This window comes from Tasmannia lanceolata, unplaced genomic scaffold, assembly GCF_043159265.1.
Source record: "Tasmannia lanceolata isolate RefF3 unplaced genomic scaffold, GAP_Taslan_0.1 ptg000020l, whole genome shotgun sequence".
NCBI lineage: Eukaryota > Viridiplantae > Streptophyta > Magnoliopsida > Canellales > Winteraceae > Tasmannia > Tasmannia lanceolata.
In genome coordinates this window covers 491500-516987 of record NW_027518697.1, presented here as the reverse complement: position 1 = coordinate 516987, position 25488 = coordinate 491500, and the positions used below count along the sequence as shown (strand labels likewise).

The window sequence follows — 25488 nt, the reverse complement described above, 5'->3', positions numbered from 1 at the left end:
AAATCTAAAGGAATTTATTCCAGCCCAAGTGAGACCCATAGAGGCACGTAACAATAGGTGGGAGATGGAGAGGCTTGAGAGGTTGGAGGGACAAGGCATGAAAAGCTCTAAAAAACCTAGGAAAAGAAAAAACCAATTCTAATTAAGTATTTTCTCTTTCACTGGTGTTTTGGAATTCTTTATGCTATGTATACCCACTCAATCCTCTTCGTTTGCTTGTCGAGCTCTTTAACACGGTTGTGCCCATGAATATTCCATGGAATCATTTTTCATGGTTGCCAAACATGACCTTAAAGATCGGACGATCGGACAAACCAATAAGAATGGTATGGGATGATTAGGCAGCCATTAATCTGATCAAGAGTGAGTCTAATAGTATAAAGTAAAGCATTTTGAAGCAGATTATCCCTATGTACATCATAGAGTGGAAAAGAATGAAGCAAGTGTCAAATGCTGCCCTTGATCAAAATGGTCACAGATCCCTTAACAAAACCGATATTTCTAGAGATGTTTGACAAATATACTAAAATAATGTGAGTTAAAGACTTCTAGTTACATCACCATGGTGTAATTCCAGTTGTGTAGACTTCCCTCGTTGTCAAATAATGAAAATTTAATACCAGACATGTTGTAGTTAGAGTATGAGTAGCTAGATAAGAACAAGTAATGAAAAAATTAATATTATACATGATGTAGTTAGAGTATGCATAGCCAGTGTTGAAGCATAAACGATTAAATAAGGCCAACTCTATCAGCTTAAGCTTTTGGATTAATTGTTTGTTTCACGCGGTAGTATTAGAGCTAATGCCTCACGGCATGTCCTAGGTTCAAAAGCCAGCAACTCTTTGATGTTAAAATTCCATGTGTACGACCATTCCCTCAAAAGAAGAAGGACCATACGTGATGGAGTGTCTAGCATTATCAAGTCACCGTGTATTCATGGGATTTTCTCACTTTGTAAAAGCCACATTGAACATCCTAGTATAAGAGTAGACATGGTGACAAATAAACAAACATCATTTCTTTGAAAGTCAAGAGAGGGACACCGACGTGGGAATAGTCCTGTGTAAAATCCATACAATGAACGACCATTATGGCCAAGTGTGAGATGTTGGGGTCATTGGTCGAGACAGTTAACACGCTACGAGTTGCATATGCAAACTTTTATACAAATCGTAAAAAAAAAAAAAAAAAACGTTTCTGCAAGATTCACGCAAATGTGTCGTTTGATGCAGATGCATATCTATTCAATTTGACTACATATCATGACCAACCAGTCTTCTAATGGGACTGGTTACAAGAAGCTGGTTTCGAATCACTCCACACTCTCTCATCTAGAAGATGCGCCTCCATGAATAATTCCTCCCCAACACTCTCAGCTAGAAAGATCCCAACTTATTCATATATAACACCATGATTAGATGTTCTGCTTAGAGCCCATGTCCGAAAAATTCCATCTTTGTATATACCAAGATGTTAGTTCAAGGAATTTGTCCTGATAATTAAACGTACCTTTTTGTTCTCAAGGCTTGCAGGCGCTTGAATTGGGTGAATCAATTCATGGGATGTTGGTGAAGGTTGTTCATGGGATGTTGGTAAAGGTTGTTCTTGATTCAGATTCATTTATTCGCAGTTCGCTGATTATTATGGACATGAATTATGGCTTAGCTGATTGTGCACACCATGTGTTTGATAAAATGTCAGACTTTAGTACAAATGCGATTATTAGTGGGGATTTGGGTTCCGCACAGTGGCTTTTCTGATAAATGACCGAGAGAGATTTGGTTTCATGGAGCGCTGGATTGCCGGTTGATGCAGTTTGAGGATTCCGTGAAGGCGCTAGAGCTATTTAATGAGATGATTAGAGCAGATGAAGTAACCCTTGCAAGCTTGCTTTCAGCTTGTGCCCAGTTGGGAGCTCTTGATAGAGGTAATTGGTTCCATGCTTACATATACTCATCTTATGTGAAGTTAGATGTCATCCTTCGTACGTCGCTTGTAGATATGTATTCTAAATGTCGTGGGATTGAGATTGCCCTGCGAGTTTTTCATTTGATGCCTAATAAAGATACACGAGCATGGAATCTGATCATCACATGGCTTGTTGTGAATGGATTTGGCGAGAGATCGCTGGGAGTGTTTATGGAGATGCAGAGCGAGAAGCAAAAATACACAATGAAGGGTGTTGGCGTGTCTCATTAGAACTCTTCATTTGCAACGGCTGCCTCACATGAATCTTAGCTCTATCTCTGCTGTTAGAAAATGACCACTAATTTAGAAAATCAGAGAGGTGCCATTTGTTTTGGTACTCCTAATGGGGGATGTCACATATTAATATATACATAGAAAATCACATGTTTATGCTGTTACATGCTACTTTTTTTACCCCAGAATTTTACATTGAGGCCCTGGGGCTGACCTGATGATATTTATTAGATAAATCCAAAGGACACGGCCCAAACAGGCTTACAAGACAAAGAAAAATACAATCTAAAGCCTACATAAAAACAAGAAACATGATCAACCCTTAAGGCATTCACCTCTAATGCAAACGAGATCTCAAATCAAGTAACCACACATTAGCTTTATTCTCAGCTACATACAGAAACAATAAAGATAATATTAACAAATGACAAAGACTAACATCATAAGAAATCATTGAAGGAGCGAAGTATCAAAGATGGTAAAGGGGCGTGATTCATGGAAACGAATGTAACGTTTGATTCCCCCATCTTTCCATTTCAGTTGATTCCACCATTTCAACTCTCCTCCGATCTCTACCTTTGTCGGTGAAGCACATTGGTTTGGATTATCTTCAGTGATATGAAGGGGAAGCTTCCTTAGCTTTGGACATCCCCTAACTTCGATTTTCTTTACCGCACACAGTAAATGATTGCCGCAAATACTAGTCAGACTCGGTAACTCCCAGAGATATATGGTGTGTAGCCGTTGGAGTGTGCCTTTTTCAATCCCTCCCCCTTGAAACAGCTCTCCTACTCTGGCGCAGAATTTTATCTCAAGTATTTCCAGGCTTCCTAAACATACATAGGAAGAGAAGAGGTTGACAAGTCTGGGACAGAACTCCAAGCCTATGTGTTTTAAGGATGCAAAGCTTGCACTCCCCAACTTCCCCTTGCACACTATCATTTGTCTTGCTAGTTTAGAGATCCTTATGTTTTCTAGGGACATTAATAAGGCAAACTCTGCATTCTCTCCAACAAAGATAGTCTCCATCTTGTCGCATTTATCGATTTGACATTCTCTTAAATCGTTCATGTTTTCGCATGCCCCAAATTTGACAATCTTCTAACAAATGTATTGTTGTACAAAGTTACCAACTTTGTGTGACTGAGAACCCCGTCAAGGACATAGCTTCGATGGTCAAATCTCTTACCTCCTCGGATCTCCAAATGTCTGTCATGATGGCTTGAAGGATTACCAAAATCTCTCCTCTGTTTTTGGTTTCGGGTATAATGACAGTTGTAAATAAATTGCTCCCTTTGAAAATATAGGACATCCTTAGCCACATTTCCTCGTTCTTCACAAGGAGATATGTAGAAATGGAACTGAGAAAAGCAATTCTGGCTCCACAAGGGAGAAGACGCACTTAGAGGTTGGAAAAAGTTAATGTTGCTCACCAAAATACAAGTGGAGACTCCATCTCCATGTCGATTTTCACCACCACATTGATTCCAATTCAGCTCTTGGGGTAGCCAAACTATTCTTTTCCAATCAACATAGTAAAGTTGCTTCGTGTCTAGCAGGTCCAAGCACTTGAGTCTTTTGGACTCCACGATCCCGTATGGAAATTCTTTGATACTAGTGCCAGAAAGATCAAGTACCTCGAGGTTTGTTTGCCTGTACAAGTGTATGGTCTCCAAGCTCGACTTATCTCTAAGGGAGAGGTGAACAATCGGGGCTGCGTTGGAAAGGTCAAGGATTAGTAGTTTTGGCAAGATACTCCCAAAAGAAGAAACAAATTCTTTGACATCTTGTAGATTTATACAATTTCGGAGGTTAAGATGCTCGAGTGCCCTGAGATGTTGCAAAAGAGGTATCACGGTCTCTAATCTAGTGCAACCTTCTAATAACAAAACCTTTAGATATTGAAGACCCTGCATACCCACGATGGATGAACCTGAGATTTTTGTCGCTTCCAAAGAGGGCAAACCTATTATGTATTCACAGCCGTTTAAAATTAGTCTCTCAAGTTTTTACAATCTGGAAAGGGAGGATGGTAGTGAGCTGAGATGCGTGTATGAAAGATCGAGAAACCGAAGGTTGTGCATGCCCTCAAAAAATTCATCTGTGATTCTTTCCAATGCGGTGCTTTTGTAAAGAGAGAGCACAACTAGCTTTTCCAATGCTCCTAAAAATGGCAAATTTGTTATACAATGACAATAATCTACAAAGAGTTGCTCAAGGTTGTGCAAGCTGGAAAATGATGATGGAAACGAGGTGATTGGAGTAGAAGAAAGATCTAGATGTTGAAGATTGTGCATGTTGGCGAAGGTTTCATCTGGTATTTTATTTAATTTTGGACAATTGTTTAACCTGAGTAACCGTAGGTTGTGCAAAAAATTGAAAGAAATGGGCAATGATGAGATGCCTCTCTCTGAGAGGTCGAGGACTCGAAGGCCATGAACGTGCTCGAAAAGGGATTTGTCGATACTTCTAAAGGTGGGGTTCTCATTAAGCAACAAAGTTGATAGTTTGGGGCATTCTTGAGGAATTCTTCGAAGGAATGTGGTGATAAATTTTTGATTGGACAATTTTGGAGGAATTTTTCTACGGGCTCCGTCTTTGAATTTTTCTAGTATGGCCAATTTTGGAGGATTTGCAGTAATTGCTATCCAGGAGATCCTCTCTGCGGCTTCCCACACCCACTCTTCTATGAGACTTCCTACAAAAACTCTAGGATGAGCTATTTTGCTTATATGGGAAAGCACATTACCACAAATGTCTGTTATGGCACGATAATGGAGATCCTCGAGTAGAGGTTCTACCATCGTGCTCTCTAGCAAGTCTTCCCAATCCAAATCTAAATCCTCCACTCCAATCAATCCCTCTGCCCTCCAGTATCTTAGCAATTCTTTGCCGTAAATATGGTCTTTGCGGGCAAGTAGCGGTAGGTAAAAGATGCACTCGAGGAGATTGCGTGGAGTAAAACTTACTCCGCATCTCAAGGATGCAGCCACTTCAGCTGCCTCTGAGTACAACTAGTCCCATTTGTCGTCATTCGACAAGTCATCAAACTTGATGCCTTGCTCTAATTGCTTTAACTTCCCAAAGTCACGGGTCGCAATTACAGCCTTGGAATTATTTGAGGACCTGTTGGTATTGGGAATTCCGATAACTCCTAAATCTATGTTAGAAACATCTCCACATATAAGCAACATCTTCTTATTCACTAACAATGCATGGATATTATCTGCTAGTTCCTCTTCAATTAAATTGTTATTAACAACAACAACATCATCATCATCCTTGATAGGTAACGAAATTCTCAATATATCGACAATTTTCAACTGCAACTCCCGTATGCTCAAATTGCTTCGTGGTCTTATCCATATAAACACATTGAACAAATGGGATTCCATTGTCGTCTTTGCAATGTATTTGGCCATTCTCCATCTCCCCACACCATGCCATCCCTCAACATAAATAATTCCATCCCTCGGATTTGCAAATAGTTCCAAGATTTGTTGCTTGTAGCGTTCGATGATTTGAGGGAACTTCTCTATTCCACTCTCAAATATATCACTCTCTTCGTGTTCCATCTCTTTCTCTCTATATATAAACAAAAAATAGGAACATAAAGAACAACACAAAGATTAAATCGAGGAAGAAAAAGAGCAACGTACCCAAAATGAATACCAGTTTCTTTTTTCCAGAGGCTTCTCCACCAACTTGGAAATAAATCTTTTGTCGGTGGCCTCAAAAACTTCGGACAAGGCAAGTCATTTATGCATACACAAGGGAGGCTTCTCTACGTATGTCGATGCTTTCCTTGAACACAAAGTAGAGCCCCAACTCTCTTTTTTTCCCTTTCTTTTAGCGAGGTGAGAACAACACTACCACGTAGAGTATTAAGAGGAAGAGAAGCATATATACCTTCCTTTGATAAACGGGAGGGAAGAAATTGGAAAGATAGTCTTTTCCCTAGAAACCATTTCTTAACTGTGTAAAAGAAAAAGAAGCATAAATACCTTCCTTGGATAAGAGGAATTAGATGGAATTGGAAGAAAATCCTTTTGTCTCTACCAGACATTTCTTAACTACGTAAAAAAAAAGAACAAGTGTATATACTTTCCTTTAAGAAATATTCCATGGAGACAAGGAGATTATCTTTCCAATTCCTTTCCCTCCTCTTATCCATGGAAGGTATATATGCTTCTTTTCTTTTACATAGTTAAGCGTTGGTTTTTTAATCTTCATATTGTTTTTTTTAATGGTTAAGCATTGGTTTAGCATGTAAAAGAAAATAAGCATATGTTCCTTCAAAGGGAAGTAACAGGAAAGATCTCCTTGTCTCTACCATGGTTTTAAATTTCAACCGAAATCCGAAATTTTGGATTTCGGTGGAGACCGACACCAAAATCGAGTAAACCCGAAACGGTCATTTATTTCGGCCGAAATTTCGAAATTTCGGTTTTTCGGAAATTTGACCCAAAAAATATGTTTTTTTAAATATTAATTTAATATTTCACCGAAATTTAATATTGAATTTCTAGGTCCGAAACCGGTACCGAAACCGAAATTTTAAACCTTGGTCTCTACAAAACATTTCTTAATGTAAAAGATAAAGAAGCATATACCTTACTTTGAGAAGAGGAAGGGAAGGAACTGGAAAGATAGTCTCCTTGCCTATACAAAATATTTCTTAACTATGTAAAAGAAAAAGAAGCATATATAATTCCCTTTGATACGAGGAAGGAACTGGAAATATAGTCTCCTTGTCTCTAGAAAACATTTCTTAACTATTTATGTAAAAGAAAAAGAGGTGTATATCCCTTACTTTGATAAAAGGAATGGAAGTAACTCAAAAGATAGTCTCCTCGTCTCTACAAAACATTTCTAGCTGAAAGAAAATGAGGCATATATACCCTCCTTTGATAAGAAGAAGGGAATGAACTGGAAAGAAGTCTCCTTGTCTCTACAAAACATTTATTTTATAGTAGTTGCCAACTCCCAAAACAACCTCCACATTTCTCCTTACTCTCTTTACCACCACACGTCGAAATCCCTTTTCAGCAATCATATTTTCCTTTATATTCTATGAGATTTTAGTAAGAAGACACTCTACTAGCCCAAACAACCACCCTAAATTGAGAGCTATGACCAATCTCCAAACCCCACATGAAACCTGAACAGCGATCATTTACTACCTATACAAACATGTTTGATGGAGATTGGGACAACATGCTCTCTTCACGCCTACTTTCTCATATCTCCTTCCATTTGCTGGCATTACAGATATGAAAAATAAATGGCAAATGTAAAAGAAAATAGAGAGGATGTGCTGGAATTTTATTCTAAACAAAGTATGCGACAGTGGCAGGAATTGGAACAATCAAATGCCTGAAAAAGGAAGGGGCTATTCCTATAGAACAGCCTAACGTGGCCATTCGGCCATCACGGCCTTTCTCTCTCTCTCACTTTCATTATAACTGTTGGAAAAACCATTCATTCGGTTACACCCTCCCTTCCCCTCTCTTCACAAGAGATAATCATTCATTACACACAATGTTCCTATTAGTAATCATACAACTAATCAGCAAAGGTTTGGGGATTAGACTGGCCAACTGAATTCTCTGATGCCATCTGTATATTAGCAGTCTTAGCATCAGCTGAAGAAGTCTACCAAGAGAACTTACAACACTTGAAGATGAGGCTGTAGAATTTCCCATCATATTAGTGTGGTTACAATAAAGAAAGTGTAATTCTTCTGGACAAATTTACAGAAACAGAGGAGAGAAAATTAAATTGCCTTTACATACCTCTTGAACTGAAACCAAGTATTTACTAGAAAGCAAACAATGCCCTATCTTTGTTCTGTTATACAACAAAGGTAAAAAATGTTAGAACAGAATTATGTCACATGCTCCCTTAGGCTTCATTTCTTTTAACGTGGCAAAAAGTTTGTTTTACGCCCATAGAAATGGAAGCTTAGACAATGTTTCTTTTGATGTAAAATGGGCATAAAAAATTTAATGCCCATTTTCAATTGAAAAAATGGGTGTTAAATTTGTTTTACACCCATTTTACGTTGAATGAAACCTCAACACAGAAACTTTTAGGAATCATATGTGGTGAAACGTGCATTCCCAAAACTTTTTTCTGATAAAAAACTAGTGCATTGATTAGCTACAACTATGTGTTCAAGTCTGTAGTTGGATAAGCTGGAGCAGTCCCACATGCACAATTATAAATGTGTGAGTGGGCCATAAATGTAAGTATGTGTATCACTAATTTGAGGGCCCCATAAAAGTAAGTATGTGTATCACTAATTTGAGGGCCACTTAAAGGGGCTAAAATGTATATAAATAGGGGGCTTGGGAAGAGATTAGTTTTAGGCTTTTGAAAATGTAATTTTTGGAGATTGTGGAGTTTGTAGGCGACTTGGGTTCCCAGAGAGGAGATTAAGGTTTTATCTGCTAGAGATTTGCACCGTCATGGATTGATGTGCATTTTCTCTTCGGATCGTCGGTTCATCTTGTCGAGTGCAAGATCTGACACCTTCACTGTGAGAATCTTGTCAAGTGTAAGATCACACGGAGTGCGTAATTTCCTTTTCCTTTCTTGGGAATTTTATCCAATTTTCTCTACATTATCCTTCTTTATTGTTCTTAGATCATATGAATTTCTATTTGACTCTTTGATTTCTGTCCATAGATCTCGTTTTGCCTTTGTAGTTTGTTGAAAAATAAAATTCCAGATCTGATTTGGGAACCAATCCCTAAATGGTTGCAAAATCAGCCATCTTCTCATTAAATTTTATGCACATTTGCCCCGTAAATTTCAGATTTGATCTCATATTTCCAATCCTAGATCAAATCTGAAATTTTTTGGTTTGCTTCCGTGCTTGCCCAAGTTAAGCCCCCTGTTTCACCTCTTTTTAGGGGCTGCTGTTGGATCAAATATCAAGGGCGGCTCCCCCTTACATGAGCATGCCCGATCAGGCACCATATAATTTCTCTGTCGGCAATTACCTGTACTTGTAGTAATATGGGTTCCGAGGAAACAATTTAATCGTCATGCCAGGGATTTTATCTCTACTAACCCATTGCAATAAATGCTCCTATGCTTTCTGTTTCCGATAATAGCAGAGGGTATAAAATGCCAGGCACAACTATACACCGGGTTCACAATTTTCGTACTGTAAAAAATACTGTCCAAGGTTCATGCCTCATGTACATTGAACAAATAGAACTAAACTAGATTAGTAGGGTAGAGTCCCCAAAATTGTGAATGATTCTTAATGTACCATTGATGAAAGTTGAAGCATAATATGTACATACTTTGCCTGTCTGATAAAAATAAAAATGATTGGGCTGGGAAATTTACTGATGACAATTGCCATGCCTTTAAAGATATACAAAGCAAAGTGAGAAAACCTAATGTCCTCTTTAATATGTAAGTTTCTCACCAGCAATATTGACACTCTTGAGTCTTATTTAATCGTGAACGGAGCTTTCAAATTTTCATTTTTTTGCAGAACGACGGGCTTGACTTCATTCCCAGATTATTTAATGTTGAACATGCGAAAGTTTGTGATGGAGACAGGATGAGTGCCAAAAAAGCTTGGTACCTTGCCAATAGCTCTTCTTTTCATTTACAATTGTGCTAGTTGTGGTATTGTGTTCCCTGTCTTAGCTTCTTCAAGTATAGAAGTCGCTGCACTTGATCTTATTAATCAGGAATATGTGTTTTTTTTTTTTGAAATGATAATTAATCAGGAATGTGTGTATTTCTGCTTTTCTGTGATTCTTCAGATGTTCATATAGATGTGCCTGATATTATAGATTTTAATCACATGCACAGCAACGGTATGCAGCCAGGGGAAGAGCTACTACCAGAACTCATATCAGTGCCAGCTTCCTCTCATTGAGTTTATTGACTGGCAAATAGCTGTATTTCCAACTTGGTCTGTTATGTCTTGAAGAATGATGTGAAAAGAGTGCCACTAAATTTTTTTTATTTCCTATCATCAATTGCTGGCGATGAGAAGGAGAAGATGGTGGAATCAATGAAGCCTTCTGCCAGTGAGGATATCGTAACCATGGTATTTATTCATCTGCATTGTCAAAAAAGCTGCCAAAAGCACATCAAATGTTGGAGTAGAGGACCGTGATGACTTGCTGCTATCTCACATGGATGGATGATCCAGGTATTTCTCATTCACAATATATGTAACATGAGCAATGGTGTCTTTAGAGTTGCATTCATCAGAAAAGCACTAGTTCTTGGCAATGTTCAGGGTTACAAGAGGCATGATAAAATGTTAGTTGGATCGCATAATTGTTATTGACCAACATTGTGGATTCCTTTCCAGATATAAATGATCCTATTTCCCTGGAGTCACAGAATGTGGAACTTCAGTTATCATTTTTAGATGAAGAGAGTCCGAAATCTGAATACTTTCATTTGGGTTTCAAGAAGATGTTGCTCGAAAAGCATTAAAGGCCTCAGTAAGAACCTCCTATAAATTCCTTTTAATGATGTACAATCAAATACTTTATGATAATCTATTCTGCTAAAAATAATTTTTTCCAGTTATTACCCAACCAATCTTTTGGATGTTGGGAATGAAATCTAATTGATTAATACCAATTACTATTAATGTGGGTGCAGTATGTTTTTGCGTGTGTTTTTTCTTAAAGAACAAGAGTTACACAAGTATGATAGTCTAATGAAAATTTTCCTTTTTGCCTACTTTTAAACTTTCTTTATCTTTTTCTGGATAAATCTTGACGCAAGTTTTAGCTGCCTTTAATAGGGGAATGCTTGGAAATATTAACCTGCTATGCTTTGTTCAACATTTTTTGCAGGGTGGGGACGTTGAGAAAACGACAGATTGGATATTTAGCAAGCCGGACGTTTCCATTTCAGTGGATATGGATGTGTCGTCAGCAGGGCATAGACTACTGTGGATCCAGGACTGCCTGATGGCGGAGGAAGTTAGTATCTTTTCTCTTTTCCTTTTAGCATGCAATAAAAACATTGGGTGCTCAGAGTTTAGCCTGAATCTCACATCTATTAAGTTTATCTAACAGTTTTTCAGTTTTTGAGCAAAATCTATCGCTTTTTCATTGCTAGAATTGGTTTGATAGAGCCTATATGATGACTTTGAGTTGTAAGAGAGAACTGTCCAATTGAGATAGGTGCCTGACCTCCTCGACAAGCAAAGGCGTCCCTACCATTATTTTTTAAGAGTGGATATGCATAAAATTGTTAGTTATTCTTGGTGGTGGAGTGTTAGTTATTTAGCTAGGACCTTGAATTCTTTTATGCACATAACCAACAGGCATCAATATTCATTTTATCTATCTTGTTTGCAGGGGATAATGCCTTTGTATTACTGTTTTGTGGGACGCGTTCGTCCCCTTCTCATTTACTACAATATTGCTTTTATTGAATAAAATCTTTACTTTCTTCAGGAAAAAATATACTCTTTTTATTTATAATGTGCAAGATACAAGCTAATGGCAATAGTGAGCCACATCGGTACTTCCACCCACTGCGGGTACTATGTTGCTTACGTTTATAAAGATGGAAGATGGGTAATCTTCAACCACAGCAACGTTGGGGCATCCATTGAAACCCCTAAGGAAATGGTCTAATTATATTTTTTTGAGAGAATCAAAAGTTAAATTGTGGACTTGGATCCCCATTAGCTCTTGTTGATATCAAGAATCACTTCTGTCACACCACTCTCTACTAAAATAAAACATTCTTCTGGCATATCTGCTTCCTTCAATGCTCTTCATGGCACACGTACATCTCGTTAATTACAACATAAATTCTGGGCCCAGCCTGTTGTTGGTTTGTAGCTGGAATTCTAATACCGAAGAACCATAGGATCCATGGTCACTGGCCTGGTGGAAGGGGCCCTCAGTGTTCAGCCCACGCTGGAGAAGGCTCATTTTGGAATGTGATCGAGATACACTATGTAGGCTCAGTGTAGACATTTTTATGTGACCTCGTGTTTAAACAGAACTAGTCATCAGTTGTGGCCTCATGGTTGATTCATCGTGCGGGGTGGCGGGGGTGTATCGAGAGTGCAGCTGTTTTATAGGTTGGAGTTGTGACACCGCAGTTTGAAAATTTTACTGGATAGATCATTAGTTAACCTGTCCGGATCCTCAGTTGTACATGTGGAGACTATAAAAATAATAGTAAAACCATGCAGTTGTCTAGAATACAATTTATGTCTTAATCTTAATGTAGTTAAATCCTATTTATGTCTTAATAGGATAAGATGCACTGATTATCCTTATACCTCTTGTTAGGTACTCTTTATATCTCTTATTCATCATTTGATCAATGAGTAAATCCAGTAATTTCACACTTAATCTCATTCATCAATTTAGACCATTGATTAAAGATCAATAATTTACCGTGTAAGGTTTTACATAGATATTGCATACAGACGTTGCATATGTAGTTTAATATGCCAAGAAGCGTAATCTCTTTTGATGATGTTTACCAGAGTGGTCCACTCCTCAGGCTTCTCCCAATCTGGTCACTCAACCCTGGCTCGAGCACTCAATCAGATTCACCAGCTGCCTTGTTTTAATTTGATTAAACATTCTTTCTATCTGCAGATGATATCCTCTCTTGGGAATTATAACAGCACAAAACATCTAATTTGATAAGTGTAGAATAAAGAGAGAAGTGTCATTATCAAACAATGGAGTGTGGAAAACTGGAAATCATTTTTGCTTTCAAGAGCAGACATAGACCAAAAACATAGTACATGCCATGCCCCATGACCTGTTTCACACCCAAAGACCCGTTGTAACATGGGATTTTTGCTGATTAGTCCCTAAGAAAAGCACATTTGTTTAACCGTCCTACGTTTAGAAAATATTTGCTAAAAGGTCCCTAAAACTCACGAACTTCAATTTTCTCCGTTAAAACTTTTAAAATGGCAAATTTACCCCCAACCCATTTAATATTTTTAGCGTTTTTGGATTTCCCTTCCAATTTTTTAGGAAAAAAAACTAAGAAATAAGAAACAATATTATCTCTTCCAATATTCTTGTCAAAAAATCTTCAACAACAAAATCGTTTTAGGAATTAAAAAAATTAAAAATCCTTCTAAAATAAATTAAATAGGGTCCGTTTGAGTTATTTTTTCTTCATAGATAAATAAAGCAAGAAATTTTATGAATATTTTTCATTTCTAATTTTTCTAAGAAATTCCTATCTTGGTTGGATTGCAAGAAAATATCTCTCCTGGAAAATTATTTCTATGGAAATTTTTTTCATTGAGGAATTATGTCTCATTAATTTAGAGGGATAACATCATAAACCGAATGTCCCTAACTGAAAAATTGAATAGGGTTGGTTTACCTTATCTTTTTTTATGTGTAAGAAATAAGAAATTTTAGATTTTTTTTCCTGTCCAACTTTTCCAATAAAATTCCTACAATCTAACGGGGCCTAAGTAGAAGGCATTTTGTAAGAGAAGCACTAATCCATCTTGCTAGGAAAGAGCTGCAGTTTCAAAAAATTTCTTACAAACCAATTTAAAAATAAGGAAAACACTTCTAAAATGTGATGCCGTATTGAAAATAAAGGTGTAAATATGACGAATTGATTTGGATGTTTTTTGCATTTATCAAGGTACATGCCTCTCTTTTTTTGGTGAAAGCACACGTGTAACAATGGATGATCCCAGAGACGGAGCCAGGGGGGCAATTGCCCACCCCCCCACCGCCTCGATTTTTGCAGAAAATTTTTAGAGTTGAGGGGATTGGATACTGGTAGGTCTGGTTTTAGAAAGCCCAATTTTTTTTTTCCTCTTAACGAAAAGCCAACAGCATGGTGGTAGGGATTTTGATGTGGGTCCCATTCGTTGTTCAAAATCGAAACGTAAGCCAACGGCATAATGGACCTAATGGTAGGGTTTTTGATGCGGGTCCCATTCATTGTTCAAAATCGAAACATGACAAGAGGACTCGCTGTGCTTAAACGAGAAGTTTCCGGAATAAAATATAGGGAATGAAATACTCGACCCTTTTATTAATTGGAACAACCCACTTTTTTTCCTTTTTTTTTGGTAAGTAAGTTGGGGTTAGGCAGACCCCGACCAGCTAAAATTAATGAGAAAGAGTATTACAATCTAAGGGGGCTCAAAGGCTCCCCGGAAACAAAAAGATCAAAAGAGACAAGAAGAAACATAAGAGATACAGAGCTACGTCCTTGTGTAGGGGACTCCAGCAGAATCAGTTGCAATAATATCTTTGAGAGGGTTTGGGATGGACGACGGAGGGATGTCATCACCCTTGCAAGGGCAGTCCTCTTTTGAAAGGAAATCAGCAACTAAGTTTGCTTCTCTCCAAACATGAGTGACTTTCCAGTCAACAAAGGCAGCCAGACCAAGGCAGATTTTGTCCAACAAGGTGAGGGCCTTCCACGGGCAGGGGGCTTGAGAGTTGATAATATTGACTGCATTGAGGGAGTCAGATTCAACCCAGATTCTGTTGAGGGCTTTTTTTTGAGCCAAAAAGATTCCATAGTCAATAGCTTTCAGTTCCAAGATTGTGATGTCGTCGCCAGAAGCAGGAATAGAGAAGAGGGCGAGAACAGAGTTGAGGTCCCTAATTAGACCTCCCAAGGAGGCACCATTAACAAAAAGGGATGCATCAGTGTTAATTTTGGCAACACCGACAGGGGGCTTGATCCAGGAGCAGGTTCGAGTTAGATTAGGTTTCAGATGGATAGGGATATTGAAATGGAGAGCAACTTGGAGACTTCTGGGGGAATGATTATCATGGGGGTGGAGGAATCTAATTCTAGATTGAATCTTGTCGATGATCAGATGAAGAATATCTCTTTTGTGGGTTGGGCTACCTCCGTGAAGTCTTGAATTTCTTTCCCGCCATATACAATATACGGCTGCCCCAAAAGAAACTTTCATGGCAATGGTATATTGGTTTGAGCCCCTGAATTGATTTCTCACCCATGTTTCTTCATCACACAAAGTTTTGCCAATTCTGCTTCTGTGTTTAAATCTCCAGAGCAGAAAGTTCCAAATCCATTTGGAGAAGGCGCAATGAAAGAAAAGGTGGTTTACTGGTTCAAGCCCAGAGTGACATAGAAGGCAAGCTTGATCAGTGGTAATACCCATGGAACACAGACGGTCTCTTGTTGGGAGTCTGTTGCTGATGGCTTGCCATGGTGTGAGAGCATGTCGGGGAATGTTTCCTGAAAACCAAATAGTTGACACCAGGGGACTTTCTGCGCTTTGATTCTGACTTCGTTCCAGGCTGATTTTGAGGTGAAAATACCATTTGAGCAAGGTTTCCAAATAGTATTATCAGGGTAGCCAGGGCGGATGATTGCAGAAGAAATGGTCTTTTTTAAGATGGCGAGGTGGGGGAGATCAAACATCTGGTCCCAGATGCCATTAAGGAGAAGGCTACTTAGGTTGGTTTTCTTACTGATATAGGTTAGAAGCGAGGCAAAAGAGGTTTGGTTGGATATAGTCCCTTCAGGGTGCCAAGGGTGGTCCCAGAAGTTGATGTTTTCCCCTGTTCCAACAGAATAACAAATGTGATTTTTCATGATGTCCCTGGTTTGGAGGATTCCCCTAAATCCCCATGAAGGATGACTGGGCATCTTCATTTGCCAAATGCTTTGTTTTTTTACGTATTTGAGTTAGACCCAGTCATTCCATAGGGATTTCCTATTCGAAATCAGCCCCCAAAATTGCTTCATTTGGCCAATACGGTTGGTGTCTCTGATTCCTCTCAGACCAGCTCCCCCTTCTCTTTTGGGAGTGCAAATGACCTCCCAATAGGGGTGTAAACGAGCCGAGCTTGGCCAGGCTCGGCTCGGCTCGTTAAGCTCAAAGGCTAGGCTCGGCTCGGCTCGGCTCGGCTCGCGAGCCTATCGAGCTTGGGTTATATTCTCGAATATATATCAAATGGACGGTTTGGATTATCACAGCAAAGCAAAATAATAATAATAAAAGTAATCATTACGGAAAAAGTAAAATAGCAGTGAATGTATAAAGTTTTAAATGAAAAATTACCAAAAAATGGTAGAGTTATGACAATTACAAAAAAAATACAACTAAAAGGTAGAAAGTTATTATAATTACAGAAAAAAGTCATGATTACGGAAAAAAAGTCATGATTATACCTACAGCTGTATTATATTTATATTATATTTACGACTATTTATATTATATTTAGAATACTTTTATACGGGTTTTTCTTGACGAGCCTTAACGAGCCGAGCCGAGCCGAGCCTGACCTAATTCGGGCTCGGCTCGTTAAGCTTAACGAGCCTAGCAAGCCGGCTCGGCTCGGCTCGTTAAGGATTCGAGTCGAGCTTTTTTCGAGCCGAGCTCGAGCGAGCTTCCGAGCCCGAGCCAAAATTGACACCCTTACCTCCCAAGAGATGGCATGAAATTTTTTGTGCCTATCTTCTCCACTCCAAAAGAAATTTCTCAGGATTTTTTCAATATCTTCTAACACCCCAGCTGGAATGTTGAAAGAAGAGGACCAATAAATCTGAAATGAGTTAAGGACAGATTTGATCAGCTCAAGTCTCCCAGCTCGGGATAGGGTTTTGTTGCACCACGTGGAGATCTTTTTCCTAACTTTAGAAACAAGGGGGATGCAATCAGTAGAGTTCATCCTGGAGGAGGTTAGGGGAAGACCAAGATATTTGACTGGGAGGGTGCCTTCAGGAACTTTTAGAATATCAAGGATGGTCTCTCTACCATGGGTGCAGGCTTTACTGAAGAAGATTTCGCTTTTTCTTTTGTTAATGTCGAGGCCAGAGCACATTTTGAATCTATCAAGGCAACTAAGGATTGCTTTAGCTGTGGAAGGGTTTGCATCTGCAAAAATCATCACGTCATCTGCAAAAAGGAGGTGAGAAATTTTTGTTTAGCCCCTTGAAAATGGAGTTCCAAGAGAGCCAATAGATAGAGCTTCATTTAGGAAACAAGACATCATTTCCATGACAATGGTGAATAGGAGGGGGGACAGAGGGTTTCCCTGCCTCAAACCATTTGAGGATCTGAAGAAGCCTTTAGGGGATCCATTTAGGAGGATAGAAAAGGAGGGGGTGGAGATACATTGAGATACCCAGTTGCACCAAGTATCATTGAATCCCTGTTTGGACATGAAACTCAAAAGGCTTTGGAGATTTACATTGTCAAAAGCTTTTTGGAGATCGAGTTTAAGACAGATGGCTTGTTTGGAGTCTTTTGAATGGAAGTTATGCATGACATCATGGGTAAGGAGGATGTTATCTTGAATGAGCCTACCTTTGATGAATGCTGACTGGTTGGGGCTGATGATGTCGCTAATGACTCCACTAAGTCTGGAAGCTAGAACTTTGGTGATAATTTTGTATAAGAAATTGCAGAGGAAGATAGGCCGGAATTTGTCTGGGGAGATTGCATCAGCTGATTTAGGGATCAAAGTGATGAATGTGGTGTTTAGCTCCGAGAGCATTTTACCACAATGGAAGAAATTCTGAATAGCTGCTATCACTTCTTCCCCAATGAGATACCAAAAAGCCTTGAAAAAAGCAGCATTGAACCCATCAGGCCCAGGGCTTTTGTTTCCATCCGCTTGGTGAATGACTCTTTCAATTTTTTCTTTGGAGATAGGATCGGTAAGGGAAGAAGCTTGAAAGGGGGAGATGACCTTTAAAGGGTCGGGGACCTGCTAGAAGTGAGGGTCAGTAGAGTTAAGGGTGTTTTTGAAGTAGTTGACGAAAGATTCTTCTATCTCTGATTTAGAGGTAGAAATTTCTCCATTAGGCTTTGTCATTCCGTGGATGTGGTTCATGTTCCTTCTTGAGTTGATGGTTGAGTGGAAGAAATTGGAGTTGGAGTCCCCCAGATTTAGCCAATCGATTGTTGCTTTTTGTCGGACAATGGCTTCCTCTTTCCTTGCTACAATGAGGAGGTTTTCTCTTATGAGTCTTTCTGTCTCTCTGAGGGAATAGTTTGTGGGATCAACGATAATTTTAGATTGAATTTCATTTAGTTGATCCTTGATAATTGGGAGGGTGATGTCTATTCTTCCATAGATCTTGTAATTCCAGTTTTTGATAGCTTGTTTCACCAACTTTAGCTTTCTGACTAATCTGAACATGGGAGTCCCTTTAAGATTGATTTGCCACATTCTTTCGACAACTTCGTACAAGGAGAGGTCTTCCAGCCAAGCAGAGAAAAATCTAAAGGGGGGGGGGGGTGATCCCTGGAGGATTCCGGGAGCGAGTGGATAATGATTGGAGAGTGATCAGAAATGCCAGGGTTTTTGTTGACTGCAAAAGACTGAGGAAAAAGGGAGAGCCACTCATCATTTACAAGAGCTCTGTCCAATTTTCTCAGTTTGAGATTATCATTTTTTGACTTGTTAGACCAGGTAAGGGGTGGACCAATAGTCTTTAGATCAAGCAGGGAGCAATGATCGATGTAGTCATTGAACTCTTTCATGTCTTCTCTGTTAGGGCCAGCTCCTCCCAGAGTTTCGTTGATGTATCTGATAATGTTGAAGTCGCCAATTGTAGACACCCCATTTTGACCGTACCTTGAGCCTCCCATGTTTGAGCAAAAACCCAACCAAATCAATCAACTAGGGTCCCAAATTTCACCCCGAGCTAGCTTAGGGTTCCGCCAAGGCCCCTGCAAAATTTCATTGAATTCCGAGTGCGTTTGCCCAGCGAACGAGCCGAGAAAGGACCATTGTGTAAACTAGAAAAGGAGGTGAATATATCCGAGAGGGGGGCGAATTTATTTTGGAAAAAAGACAAACCTGGGCCGAAAAGGACGCGCAATTTCGCGCGCCCATCAAAAATCCGCGCGCCCATCATTTTGGCGTGCCAATATCAGCAACCCATATTTTTCTTATAAAAGAAAATTTCGTGCAGAAGAGAGGGGAGGGTTCTTTTGCAAACCCTAGCAGACCGATTGGGAGAGAAGAAGAAAAAAAAAAAAGAGAAAAAGAAAATTTCACAGAGAGGGAGAGGAGCAACAGATTTCTTTTTTATTTTTCCCCAATTCCCATTCTTCTCCTCCGATCGCTTCTCCGGCGGATTTCTCTAGAATCCGGTTTCCATTTCATCACCAGCCAGCTGCACAGGCTCTCTCCTTCTCCGGCAGATCTTCATTTTCTCCGGCAGATCTTAGCTCCGACGAGCTTCATCTTCTCCGATTGAATCCCGGTGAGCTCCGACGAGTTTAAATCATTCTTTTCCCTTTCTAAATCTGCTTCAATTTACAAATCCTTGTCTCTACGTGCTGAGTTTAGACCCTTAGTTTTAGATCAGCCTTTACAAACCCTAACATCATAACCTTCATCCAAACCTTAACCTACACTTCGTAACTTCGAATTAAGATTTTAAAACCTTAGATCCAACTTTTCCTCTGCAAAATCTGTCGATTTCGTACCCTAACTTTGGTGGATCTCCATTAAATTTGTGAAAAGCCTAGATCCAGCTTCCATTTATTTGGATTTGGACATTTCAATCCCGATTAGTCGTCAGCGCAAGTTTCAGTTGTGGATTTTCTTTTATTTCTGCTAATTGGAGATAAAGGCATTTAAGAGGAGGTATTGCACGGATAGCAGCAAAAGAGAATGACTAAAAGTGAATGAGCATGACGTATATGTGGGTGCGTCATTATCAGTGCAGTGACTCAAGTATTTGCTTCTTGTACTTGATTCATTCAAATATTTGTCCATGTTCCCGTCCCAATCACTAGGATGCATAGATCACCTGTCTTTCATGTGGTTGAGTAGCTTATGTTATTCATTGAGAACCATGGCAATCTAAATATCTCAAGCTATTAACCATAGGCTGGATCTGTAGCCCTTTTCTTGTAGGGCGATGAAGGAGTTATCCCAAGCCCATCTTTTAGGGTGATGTAAATATCATTTAATGTGTTTCTATAATCTGTTGGAAATTTAATATTTCTCTTTCATCTTATAGTTTTGAGTTAGATTCTGAAGATAAATGGATTATTCAGGTGAGATTATCTCAAAGCTTATTATACTCATTCCTTTTTATTTAAATAAATTGTTTAATAGGAAGAAGGAGATCAGATGACTACTCTATTCGATATTATCGACATGAGTACTGTCTGATCTCAAGGCGGGATATAGAAATATTATCATGTGTATTTGATATCAGATGATTACTTTGGCATCATCTGATTTCATTGGAGTCCCCGTATTGGGGTTTGTGGTTGGTTTTGAAGTGTTTGATATTGTTTTTACTTTATTAGGCTATCCAGCGGCTGGTCTGGACTAATTAATGTTGTTTATCATTTTATAATTGCTTTAGATCGTGTATTGTTTTATTGAGAATTCTTCTTTGCTTAGCACTTGATTTATTTTTATAAAAATAGAGTGAAATTTGCAATTATCTGGCAGCTTTTTCTTCTCTCTTTGATAGACTAACACAGTCTTATAGATTGCTGTTAATTTTCTTTAGATATTAGAATCCCCTTTTCTTGTAGGGCGATGAAGGCGATAGCCCAAGCCCATCTTAAAGGGGAGAATTACTAAGTCTCAGTAATACCCTCTCCCTTCTCTTTCTTTCTATAGAGACTTCTTAGCATTTTTCTTGTAGGGCGATGAAGGTGATAGCCCAAGCCCATCCTAGGAGACTTGCCCAGTCTTGCTAGTATTTTTCTCTATCTCATCTCTGTGCCTAGGAGACTTGCCTAGTCTCGTTACCAATTTTCTCTATCCTACCTCTGTATCCTAGGAGACTTACCCAGTCTCATTCTCTTGCTAAACCTCCCCTTTGTGCTTCGTTTAGTTTTGGGAGAACACCTTACTCGGCTTGGCAACATACCCCTACTCTTATGGGTATTGGGTTGCACATTTGTTGCACCCTAGGGCTAGGTAGCTGTCCGGCCTGGCTTGGTGTTTTACCTTTGCCAAATATGCACAAGGTCTCTTTTTCCTTATTACTTGTGAGCTTTATCTTAGTTTGATAGTCTACTAGCATAGGAATCCGTCCTTAGTCTAGAGAGTCAGTCCTCTTGTTCAAGAATCAAATTCTATCATCATAGGGGTTAGGATTCTATTCTACCTCTTATCGAATCATGTGTTTTTCTATCCGCTCCTGCAAGGTATAGGATGTTGTCCAACCCTTGCAGAGCTGTGTTTCTGTTCTTTTCCCTCGCAAAGCATAGGATGATGTCCAACCTTTGCGGGATATTCAGGAGTTTGTCCTCCCCTTATGATGATAGGATTATGTCCTCTTGTGTCAAAAATTCAAAAACATCTAAAAACCAAAAATCTCAAAAATCTTGAGTCATTTAGGAGTAGTTAGGAATTTCTTTTCCGAACTACGTTGGCTTGATCCCTTTCAACAGGGTACGTAGTGCAGCTTGGGATCCACATCCCAAGTCCAGCCAAACCTTTAAAAATAAGCATTTTAAATCTTTCAAAATTACAAAAATCTTTCAAAATATTTGTTTTTTCGAAAGGATCTTCCTCTAGAGTTAGGAGGTTGTCCTAGTTAGAGAGTTTTTGAGTCGGGAGTTGTTCCCTCGTTCGTTGTTTGTTTGTTGTGTGTTTTATTTGTTTATGTTAGAGTTAGGAGTGAGTCCTAGCTAGGAGTTTCACGCCTCCGTCCGGTCAGTTGGCGATCCACATCGCCAATTGATGACTAGGTCTAAGATGCGATAGATCCTACTGTTTTTCTTAGGATATACAGCCTAGCTACACATAGATTATAGGAACCACCTGCATTAGCTTAGGGCTAACCTGCATTTAGTTAGGGCATATAGGGTGTCCTAAAATTTACAATCCATTGGAATTTAAATAATCACACAAGAAGCTTTAAGAAATAGTCCGGTCTTTTAGATCGAGTCTAGGATAGAGGTCTAGATGTCTTAGGCATCATAGCTTAGAATAGGTTCGAAGAACTACGTTGCCTTGATTCTCGTGGAGGCGGGGATACGTAGGCTTCTTTGGATGAACATCAGATCATCTAAAGACTCGGGCCTAGGTATAGATTAGAGTCTTAGAGTTGTATGGTATCGAGTCATTTTCTATGTTTTGCAGTGTTTTCTTACTTTATTGCGCAGACCTTATACTTTTTTGGTGTGTCATGCATGTGTTTGTTCATCAGAACTTAGACACCCATTAGGCATGTCACTTATAACCTAGCTATGCTTAGGTGACACATGTTTCTTTTATTTTATCTTGTGTGCCTTTGATTTCCTCTCCGAGATATGCATGATTAGATAGACGTCTTCTCGGAGATATTCATTCCCATTTCATATGACTTTCGCTCAAAATTCTTTAAAATCAATAACAAATGGCATAAGAGACCAGGTGCTTGCACTTGGGCGGATGAGGTGCTCTTCAGACCTTCCGAATTCGTAACCAGGCACGAACCCTATTTTATATCTCTGGTTATCCGTTGCAACAGAGCATAGTATGGGATCCTTGGCCCACTTTCCTTGGATGTCGACTCTTCTTTGTTTAAGGTACGCCTCGAATCTGGGCTAGTCCCCGAATCGAGAGGTATCTCACCTTTGTATCGCCACTCATGCTGTGAGAGGCATTTTCTTTCGAGAGTTCCTTGGTAGAGCTCTCCATTCACGTGGATGATCTGTAGAGACCTTAGCGCGTGGGGCTCGTCCCTCACCGCCGCCTCTCTCTCGGATCGGGGTCCACACCAATTATCAGCCACGGGGAGTTTGAGGGCTTTAATCTGTTAAGGTTGTCCCACAAGGATCTCCTGTGAATCCCAAAGTTGCTAGCATATACAGCAGTGAGAAAGCATGAGGTTTGTGATTGAAGGTGAAGGACAGCTCCATGGATATGCTGATCAGAGTCCCCCAGAGGTGTGAAGTTAATGTAGTGGGGGTTCTAGGCAACCCAAATCCTACCCTTGATCACATGAGAGTAATTGGTAACAGCATTCCAATCGGGGCAGATTTCCTGAATGAAGGGGAGGAGGTCATCCTTCTTAGCTTTTGTTTCAAGGAGGCAGATTATCTCAAGGTTTTCAGAGGCAATCAGGTCTCGAGTAACTCCTCTCTTTGTAGAGGAGCAAAGTCCTCTAATGTTCCAGCTTGCTAGCTTGATCATTGGAGTAGGGAAGGATTTTAATGGGGGCTGAGTCAGCATCTTGATGGGGATTTTGCATAGGGTACGTGCAGGTCTTGAGTAAGAGGGGAGGATTGAGAGGGAAGTTTTGGTGAGCAGGATTGAGAGGGAGGTGGAGTGTGAAGGGGGATTGATGATCCTAACCCAGGGGAGGGGGAGATGGGTGGGGGGGGGGGGGGGTGTGGATGGGGGGAGGGGTGATGGGTTTGAAAAGGGGAGGGAGATTTGAGAGAGGGTCTGGGACATAACAGGTGTTGACTGGGTCTGTCAATGAGGATAAATCCGTGGAGTTATCAGGGTGGGGAGGGGATTTGGTGGCTCCATTGGCCTCAAGACCAGAAGAAGATATCTGAACCTCTTTGCCTTTGCCATTAATTTGGTTGCTCTTGTCCATTTCAGGTCTTGGAGGAGGATTAGATAGATCTTCCTCAGAACCTTCATCTGATCCTTCTTCTTGGACCTCACAGAGTAGGATGTCAAATTTGTTTGAAATGATTATGGGTTTATCCTTTTTGCTCTCCAGAGTTGTGTTTTTCTTTGGGCTTGATGCTGGATTGGGTTTCTTGGAGTTTGGGACTAGGTTGGGGTTGGAGGTTTCAGTGGGGTTTAAAGCTGAGTTTTGGGTTGTCTCATCAGGGGAGGGTAGCATTTCTACTGCTCTCCATTCCTGTTTGGCTTTTGGTTGTTCCTCTCTAATAGATTTTGGGCAAGCTTTGGTAGAATGACTGAAGGTCAGGCACTGGGGACAAGCAGAGGGTTTCCATTCGTAGAGGACTTCTTGAGATTGGTTCCTTCAGGTGTTTCTATAATTACAGAATCAGGGAGTTTGGCTCCAATTTGTATTTCAACACAAAGTCTAGCAAAGCTCAATCTTGTGCATTCTGCAATATGGGAGTCCATGTAGAGGGGAGTGCCTATCAAGCTGGCAATTTTGCTTATCCCATTTTGATTCCAGAACTCAAGTGGGAGACCTGGGAATTTGATCCAAATAGGTACTTTGGTTATTTTTCCCTGATCAAGAAGAGCTTTAGGGGTCCATCTTTTGATAATGAGGGGTTTTCCAGCATAGGAGTGATTTTCTGTTTCAAGGACAGAGAGACAGTCTTCTGGGCAGGAGAATTTGAAGAGGTAGAATCCTTTATGGAGAGCCATGAGGTGCATTTCTCCCTTGAGTTTCCATTTCCTTGTGAGGTTATCTTTCAAATTCATGAAGTACGGTCTTTTCCCAAGAAAAAAACCAAGGAGGCAGTGCCTCCATTTTTCACCTCCTGAACTGACTTCTTCGGCTCCGAATTTAGCTTTTTCAATTCCTTCAGGAGAGACATGGGGGTTTATAAAATTCAAAGTAGGAGGGATTTGAGAGGTTTCTTTTTAGAAGAGGGTACTCCAAGGTCTCAAGAGAGAAGGGTCAGGTTTGGTGGGGTTTTGAGAGTCTTTCCCCTTGTTAGAGAGAGCTCCGGGGGAGGTGGGTAATTTAGTCGAAGAGGAGGTTTCAACATATGGGGGTTTTTGGGCCTGGGAAGTGGTTGTCGGTGATTCGGCAGTTGGGGAGTTTTGGACGTGGAGAGTAGCCGATGGTGGGGTGGTGGTGAACACAAAGGTGGGGATGGGGGGAGTTACATTTGAATTTTGGAGAGGGCGGGAATGGGTTCCAGGGAGGAGAGGGAAATGGAAGTTTGATTTTTTTGTCCCATTTCTGAAATTTTCAAAGTTGGTAGCTTTTGGTAACCCAGGATTTAGGTTTGGAGACGGACCCGGGATTAGCCCAGGTGGACCGGAGGGTGAAGTGTGTGGTGGGGCAATTAGCAGGCTAGGTTGACTAGCTTTAGGGCTATTCTCGGAATGGTAAGGTATGTTTTTCAATTTATGGATATCAACCTTGCTTCGGGGGGAAGATTTGCCCAAAGAGGAAGGTAGATCGTCTGGATCATCTTCTCCAGGGGGAAGATTCGTCTGGGGATATCGGTTCAGAGAAGGGGGCGGTGGGGCTAGTTTGGTTTTGGCAGGGGTGGGAGGTGAGCGCTTTTCACTCAGACAAGATCTTCGCGCAAGAAGTTTTGGGTTGGAAAAAATTTCCTGTAGTTTCCTGGAGGGACCAGAGGGTTTACCGTGAGGGGGAGGACAAATCAGTTTTTTGTGCAGACGAGTTCCGGTTTTA

The 25488-nt window shown here is 40.1% G+C and overlaps 2 protein-coding genes and 1 long non-coding RNA gene across 8 annotated transcripts; 1 reads left to right on the top strand and 2 right to left on the bottom strand.

The window, feature by feature from the left end:
- Positions 1 to 910: 910 nt before the first annotated feature.
- Positions 911 to 12937, top strand: LOC143854926 (uncharacterized). 6 transcript variants are annotated; one of them, XR_013237636.1, is made up of 6 exons: positions 911 to 1930; positions 9719 to 9807; positions 9996 to 10390; positions 10556 to 10691; positions 11052 to 11180; positions 12713 to 12937. It is a non-coding gene; the product is annotated as an uncharacterized LOC143854926 (long non-coding RNA). The 6 variants fall into 6 exon arrangements; XR_013237633.1 differs by lacking the exon at positions 12713 to 12937 and adding an exon at positions 11562 to 12623; XR_013237634.1 differs by lacking the exon at positions 12713 to 12937 and adding an exon at positions 11661 to 12621.
- A 1485-nt stretch (positions 12938 to 14422) lies between these two features.
- On the bottom strand, positions 14423 to 15358 carry LOC143854760 (uncharacterized). Its single transcript, XM_077364865.1, has one exon. The coding sequence runs from the start codon at positions 15356 to 15358 to the stop codon at positions 14423 to 14425; it is 936 nt and encodes a 311-aa protein (XP_077220980.1).
- An 8704-nt stretch (positions 15359 to 24062) lies between these two features.
- Positions 24063 to 24539, bottom strand: LOC143854759 (uncharacterized). Its single transcript, XM_077364864.1, has one exon. The coding sequence runs from the start codon at positions 24537 to 24539 to the stop codon at positions 24063 to 24065; it is 477 nt and encodes a 158-aa protein (XP_077220979.1).
- Between the last annotated feature and the right edge of the window lie 949 nt (positions 24540 to 25488).

What these genes read in the sequence shown, in the direction of transcription:
- LOC143854759 (XM_077364864.1), bottom strand. Translation starts at nt 24,539, where the DNA reads ATGAATTTGAAAGATAACCTCACAAGGAAATGGAAACTCAAGGGAGAA.
- LOC143854760 (XM_077364865.1), bottom strand. Translation starts at nt 15,358, where the DNA reads ATGGGTATTACCACTGATCAAGCTTGCCTTCTATGTCACTCTGGGCTT.